The sequence below is a fragment of the Melitaea cinxia genome, chromosome 2 (assembly GCF_905220565.1).
Source record: "Melitaea cinxia chromosome 2, ilMelCinx1.1, whole genome shotgun sequence".
Lineage (NCBI taxonomy): Eukaryota > Metazoa > Arthropoda > Insecta > Lepidoptera > Nymphalidae > Melitaea > Melitaea cinxia.
In genome coordinates this window covers 19056323-19063627 of record NC_059395.1, presented here as the reverse complement: position 1 = coordinate 19063627, position 7305 = coordinate 19056323, and the positions used below count along the sequence as shown (strand labels likewise).

General features: G+C 37.6%; 1 protein-coding gene across 1 annotated transcript; it reads left to right on the top strand.

The window, feature by feature from the left end:
- Positions 1-5079: 5079 nt before the first annotated feature.
- Positions 5080-6989, top strand: LOC123666502 (innexin inx2). Its single transcript, XM_045600589.1, has one exon. The coding sequence runs from the start codon at positions 5170-5172 to the stop codon at positions 6247-6249; it is 1080 nt and encodes a 359-aa protein (XP_045456545.1). The 5' UTR covers positions 5080-5169; the 3' UTR covers positions 6250-6989.
- Positions 6990-7305: the final 316 nt, after the last annotated feature.

Here is a 7305-nt window from a genome sequence, read left to right as displayed (position 1 = left end):
TTTCGACAAGTGATAAATATTTTAGCGACAGAATATTCAACATGAGCCAACTTGAATCGCTGTTTAAAAAACAAAAAAGAACAATTCCTCTAAAAAATTTATATAACATGATACAAAACCCACAGATAAAAAACTATGAAAGTTGATAGTGATGAATCACTTCAAGTATAACTATAATTTATAGGCATTCAAAATTTTACCGGCCAACTAACTGTTTCTATATATGGTCTAGAAAATATTTAGGTTCTTTTAAACATTTAGGACTCATTTACTTGTTAGGATTCAATGCTAGCAAGTTTTTAGAAACAGAAATATTTATTCAGTGTTTATTTGAATAAGTGATGATAAAAAAGCATGAATTGTATTTGAACTCATTTTAAATACATTAATTATTATGAAAAAGTTATTTGAAATAAGGATCTAAAAGTTGTACGGATCGAAATGAATTTACTAAGCAAACTAAATCAGATAAATATAATAAAGATAAAAAATAAAGATATATATTTAAGAAAAATAATAAAGATATATATTTATACATGGATTTCGTCTTAGGCAGTGTTTCCCAAAGTGGGCGATGACGCCCCCTTGTGGGCGCTGCAGTACTAAAGGGACGTAAGAGAACAAAAAAAATGGTTGCGTTGTGTAGAGGCTTGGGCGGCGATTTGACATTTAGTCTATAGGGACTCTCGACTACAACTTGTGAACATCAACTAATATTCATTAAAAGACTGTTCAAAGGGGGCACTATAAAATAATTTATTCTCTTAGTGGGCAGTAGACAAAATAGGTTTGGGGACCCCCGGTCTAAGGGTTGATCTTGATACACAGCTGCTTTAAATCGACAGCTGTGATTTGGTTCAGGTAAGCAAGACAGACAGATATGAAACTAAATTTTTCGCTATTTACATAAGCTACATTCGTTAAAAATTATGCTAATATTTAAGTATTTTTTCTGTATAAAATGTTCAATACATTGAAACATTTACGACCGATTTAAATAATTTTTGTGTCAAGTTGACAGTGTATCTACCCTTTTTATCCGAAATTTGGCACGGAATTAATATCAAATGTGAGATAGATGTTTTATAGAAACAATCGAAACAAAGGTTACTAAACCAAGAGTGAAACAAAAAATTAATTTTATAGTCACAAAATAAATAAAAATCATAATTTTAATACCTAGGAAGTACCGATAAACATTTTTATTAAGTTCTCATTCATTAGGTTAGTGTCTTGAATAGTCATTTTGTAATTAACAGCTTTGTAGTGGTTACTTTATGAACGGTTCTACGTAGGGTCATTGCGCCTGTTCGCGTCCACCGCCCAATTCGCGTCCATTTTACGGATCTCAGTTTCAAAAGTCTCGAAATTAAGTATACTAAGACACCAATAAGTCGAAAAGTAATTACCGGCAATACCTCAATGTATAAGAGGCACGCACGCATAGACAAAAGTTCTGTGCGACCAAGCAATCCCGGGTAAAAAAAATAGTTGTTCAACAAGAGAGCGCGAAGGCACGGAATAATGAGAAGAAAATAGTGGGCAGCGGTTCGTTTGAAGGTAAGTCTTTTATTATTTTATGTCTATTTTGAATACATAGCTGTTTCTAGGCGTTGGTTATGATAAAAGGAATTATAATAATTATGAATTTGCTTATTTTTTTTATAGTTAACAGTTAAAATAAGGTGGACGCGAACTACTACACCGAATTTATAAAACTTCCACTTTGCGTCCGCAATGGACGCAAACTATACCTAAAGGGATTAATAATAAAACTAAATCGCGTCCATTTCTTAAATTAATTCTATAAGTTTAATACATAAAACTAATAACTACAAGTTAATACCTATTCTACTTTGAATGAAATATGTAATTTCTTTCTTATTTTTTTCTGTTTAAGATGAGTTCTTTGCAGATAAGAAGAAGAAAAAAGAACATACACAGAGGAAGATTTAAGGGAAGTTTTGCATGACATTCAAGAGAAGAGGAAATCGGTAAGACAAGCACCTATGCAAAAAATATGCTATTCCGATATTGGACAAAATCAGTGGGTGCAGACCAAGAGGGTACAAAACTTATCTACACAAATAAATAAAATTGGAGTGTCTGTTTGTAATATTAAAGTAACAGCTTTTTACTAAATGCATATTGATTTATACATGGTACATATACCAAAATAAGCAATCTCTTTACTGTATGATGCCCTAATAAGAAGTCAGCTTGAGTATAATGCGGTAGTATGGTCTCCACATGAAGTCAAATACAGTCTCATGCTGGAACATATTCAAAATAAATTCACCAGGTTTCTTTACCTTAGGCTTAATGGCGTGTATCCCTTGTATCCCTTGATGTATTCAACATTGTTTGTATTGGGCATGGTTCGATACAACAAGTTGGAGACTAGGAGAGAGCTGGCTCTGGCAACTTATATTTTAAAATTATTCCGCGGTGTTGTCAATAATCCAGGGTTACTGCAGTGGATAGATTTGAGCGTACCCGATAGGTATCTACAACGAAAGCGGCGTCCGAGCTTATTTGCAGTACCCCACGGCAGAACCGAGCTAGTGCGCAACGGACCCCTTGCTCGTTCAGTCAGAACGCTGAACTTGGTGGCTGACACACTAGACCTTTTTTCTTGTTCGTGGAGTGAATTCGCAAAAGTTACTTTGTATATAATATGTTATGAGAATTGAATTTAATGTTTTTATATTTATTAATGTTACATTGTTTTGTTTTTAGTATTATGCTTAAGTCAGCTAATTCTTTTTTAATTATAGTTTAACTTTTTTTTTCCTTTTGCTTTTTGTCTCCTTTACTATGTCTAATGAATTGAGTTATGCCTGTAATATTAGATGTGAGAAAATAAAATAAATAAATAAATAAAAACATTTTAAGAATTTTTGTCTGTCTGTCTGTTTGCTCCGGCTAATCACTGAAACCATTGGACTGATTTTGAAGGGACTTTCACTGGCAGATAGCTAATGTAATAAGGAGTAACTTAGGCTACTTTTATTTTAGAAATTTATTTATTTTTTAATTTTACGAACAGAACAATATTTTTTTTTAATTCCACGCGGATGAAGTCGCGAGCACAGCTAGTATCAAATAAAACCAAGTAACGAAGAAGAAAACATAACGGTATTATTAATATTTAATGCGAATGGAGATATGTGTCCACCTCGTATTTTGTTTCCATAATTATTAATCAAGGCTGATCTTTGTGGTGCTGTGTGCTTACGGCATCAAAGAATATAGCCACCCCCTCTCTTCCCGTGGGTGTCGTAAGAGGCGACTAAGGGATAACATAGTTCCACTACCACCTTGGAACTCATAAAGCCGACCGATGGCGGGATAACCATCCAACTGCTGGCTTTGAAATACACAGGCTGAAGACGGGCAGCAGCATCTTCAGTACGACAATGCCAGCCCTGCGGTCACCAACCTGTCTGCCCAGCGTTGTGACTATGGGCAAAACACAGGAGTGAACTTGTCGAGGCCTATGTCCAGTAGTCGACTGCGAAAGGCTGCTGTGATTGTAATTGCAGGCTGATCCTTTAGATTGCTTACATTCCTTTAAAATTCACAGAACAGATAATTGTTGAATTTTATAGGTGGAATTACTATTTACTTACTAAATACATGGGTACCTAATTTGTTTTTTAATTTTAAGTTTTATCAATGTTTAGAAGAATAAATAGGTGTTTTATTTTCTTTATAGTGATTTATTAATGTTAATATGTTGATTTTTAAATAACTATAATTCTTCAATAAATAAATTATTAAAATCCAACCTCTCTTTACATTATCATAAAAATATCACCTCTTTATTCCTTTTCTAAGCTGGTGGACGCGAAGTGGTCCAGCGGGTGGACGCAAATTGGATTTAATGGACGCAAACTGGGTAAATCGCCTAATTCTGAAGTTTGTATTTAAATAAAATAATAACAAGACGTTTCGAACAAAACTAAAAATTAATCTTTAAATAGACTATATAACGAACACAGTAAATAAATTTTTCATAGAAATTAGTGCGGGGACATTTTTATTTTCTTCTTCAAACTTGCCAACTGCACTAAGTGGACGCGAACAGGCGCAATGACCCTATACGTTTGTGAAGTAATCGTTACCTAACTTAAATCATAGTAATTAAACAAGTGGGTAAGTAAAACGTAGCATTTTGTATCTCTGTTTATGATTTTATGGTATTCAATGAATTTAATTAAATAATGACATTTTGTGTAAAAGTAATGTCTGCTTGATATTAACAATAATTTTATTGTAATATTTTAAATCCACAAGTAAAAGAAGTTTCATTATTAATAAAAATTGATAGTCGTAACATTGACACAAAATAAGATGACTTTGAACTTTGTTCATTTATATCCATCACTTTCGTCCATTACCCAAGTAGGTACTGATTTTATTGTATTTCCGATAACAAAATGCGTGAATTACAATAACTCGGACTTACCCAGAAACCAAAACTGAATTCTATAGAGAAATTCCTTGCCTAATGAAGCATAAAAGGGTGTCAAGTACAATAGCTTACTTATCGCTCTCTCGCTCGGGTGTATTCTGGACCCTATGCATACAAACACGAAGTAAATTTTTTTTGTCGCTAGGACAACAAAAATCAAGTTAAACTTGTAACCTGCAGTGTAAATGGTATGTATGGCATAAATGTATATGTTAGTAAGGATTTTTTTATATTGCTATGCTAAATAGTAAAAGAAACCGAAAAGCGCGTCAATCTTTTCACGAACCTATCAGGAAATCAGCGCGAGCCGCATGTGCTTCTCATCAACAACTCGTTAAATGATGCAATCAATAGATAAGTGCGTATTTAATTGTGCTCGTCGGCCGTAATGCCGCGAGTAATTTTAATGCTTGTTTTGAGATGCGTAGCTAGCGGCGACGGCTACCAGATGACGCCACGAATATAGGTGGAAATAGGGTCAGTGCTGTGTCGTTGATCCGAGCGGAGGGAGACTGTGACTGCGTGCGCGGGGAGCCCCCCGACCCCGCGCCGGTCCCCCGTTCTCTGCCCCCTTGGCAAGTCGTGCCCCGCATGCCGCCAGCATTCCGCACTCGATACGAGGGCGAAGCGCACGCCCGATCTTTCGATAATCGCGACCGACGCGCCGCGCGCCCGCGGCAAACTCAACCGCCATGTTTGACGTTTTTGGCTCTGTGAAGGGCCTACTCAAGCTCGACACTGTTTGCATCGACAACAATGTATTCCGCTTGCACTATAAGGCCACCGTGATCATCTTGATTGCCTTCTCCCTGCTCGTCACCTCGAGGCAATACATCGGAGACCCAATCGACTGCATCGTAGATGAAATCCCGCTCAACGTTATGGATACCTACTGCTGGATCTACTCCACGTTCACCATTCCGAACCGGCTCGTAGGGCGCGTAGGCAAAGATGTGGCTCAGCCCGGCGTCGCCTCTCATGTAGATGGAGAGGATGAGGTGAAATATCATAAATACTATCAGTGGGTGTGCTTTGTGCTGTTTTTCCAAGCTATTCTCTTCTATGTGCCTCGTTATCTGTGGAAAACATGGGAAGGTGGACGCGTAAAGATGCTCGTACTGGATTTAAACTGTCCCGTAATTGGCGAAGACAGTAAATTGGATAGAAAGAAGCTACTCGTCGACTACTTTCACACTAACCTCCACACTCAAAACTTTTATGCTTTTCGATTTTTCATCTGTGAAGTACTAAACTTTATAAACGTCGTGGGACAAATATACTTTATGGACTTCTTCCTCGATGGGGAATTTTCAACGTATGGCCGGGATGTTGTACGTTTCACTGAAATGGAACCTGAAGAAAGAGAAGATCCAATGGCTCGAGTGTTTCCTAAAGTTACTAAATGTACCTTCCACAAATACGGTCCTTCGGGAACAGTGCAGAAGTTCGATGGTTTGTGTGTATTGCCGTTAAATATCGTAAATGAGAAGATCTACGTGTTCTTATGGTTCTGGTTCGTAATCCTGTCAATCTTAAGTGGCATTTCTTTGATTTATCGCGCGGCCGTCGTCGCCGGACCGCGTGTGCGCCTCTACCTGTTGCGCGCGCGCAGCCGCCTCGCTCCACAAGAACAAGTAGAAGCTGTGGCCCGCAAGCTACAGATTGGAGACTGGTTCGTACTGTACCAGCTCGGAAAGAACATCGACCCACTAATCTATAAGGAACTAATGAGCGATTTAGCGAAGAAGTTTGAAGGAAAGGACACTGTGTAGTGGGAGTGGACAGTGGGTAGCAGTGACGTGTGAGTGCCAGGGCGGACCGCACGGGCGCAGTGCGGCAACGTCGTGCGCCCGCCACGGCGCCGCTACCTGCCGCGCCGCGCCTGAGCACAAAGAGTGCCGGGAGCGGCCGTGCACCGACATTCCATTACCTACACCCGACGCGGGGAACGACCTCCGCCGGGCCAGTCATTGTATTCCAGGACCGCTTTAAAACTATTTATACTGCTGATATGAAATTATGTTAGTTGGTATCTTCCCCCGGATAATTTCGACTGATGCGTGACACTGCGCGCGTGAATTTAGGGTAACGTTTTAGGGCATGTTTACAATAGTCGTAGGTAATAGACAGATCTCGTGCCTTCGTTTTGTATTTTGTATTGTTCGTGTGCGAGTAACTAGCGTTGAAGGGACGTCTCATTGTGATATGAATTATTATTATATCTAAATTAAGTGTTTATCGTGTACTATGGAATGAGTGTACAACTGCTGGCTTATTCCTAGGTTCTAGTTAGTTATCTAATGTAATTTCTTTGTTATCGAATGTTATACTCGATACGATATTGTATAAAGCAATAATAAACTATTAGCGTTAAGAGATCAATTATTAGAATTGGTTATTGACAAAACCATAATTTTTACTAATAAAATACATGTGTATAAGATACTTTTTATACTGACAAAATCGAGACGATTATGGTTGATATTTTCTAAATATATTTACTGCCACATTATTGTGTTGTTTCATTGCGGAATTACTTACATCAGGTGCTGCATAATGAAATTGATAATATGTAAAGATGTACATGACTGAAACGTACACAAAGCAACAAAGCGTGGAATTTGAAACCAGATTTATATTCTGTCGCTGAAACAAGTCTTTGTTCGTGAGGCTGGTAGCGCCATCTACGGAGCACGTGGTTAACATAAAGTTTGGCATGTGCGTGATAGAGGGCGTAGATTGGTAGACTTGTAAAGACAATAATCTTGTCTGACTGTAAATTCATTCATTGTTTAGTTGTTATATTCTTTAATATGTATATTAGTGTT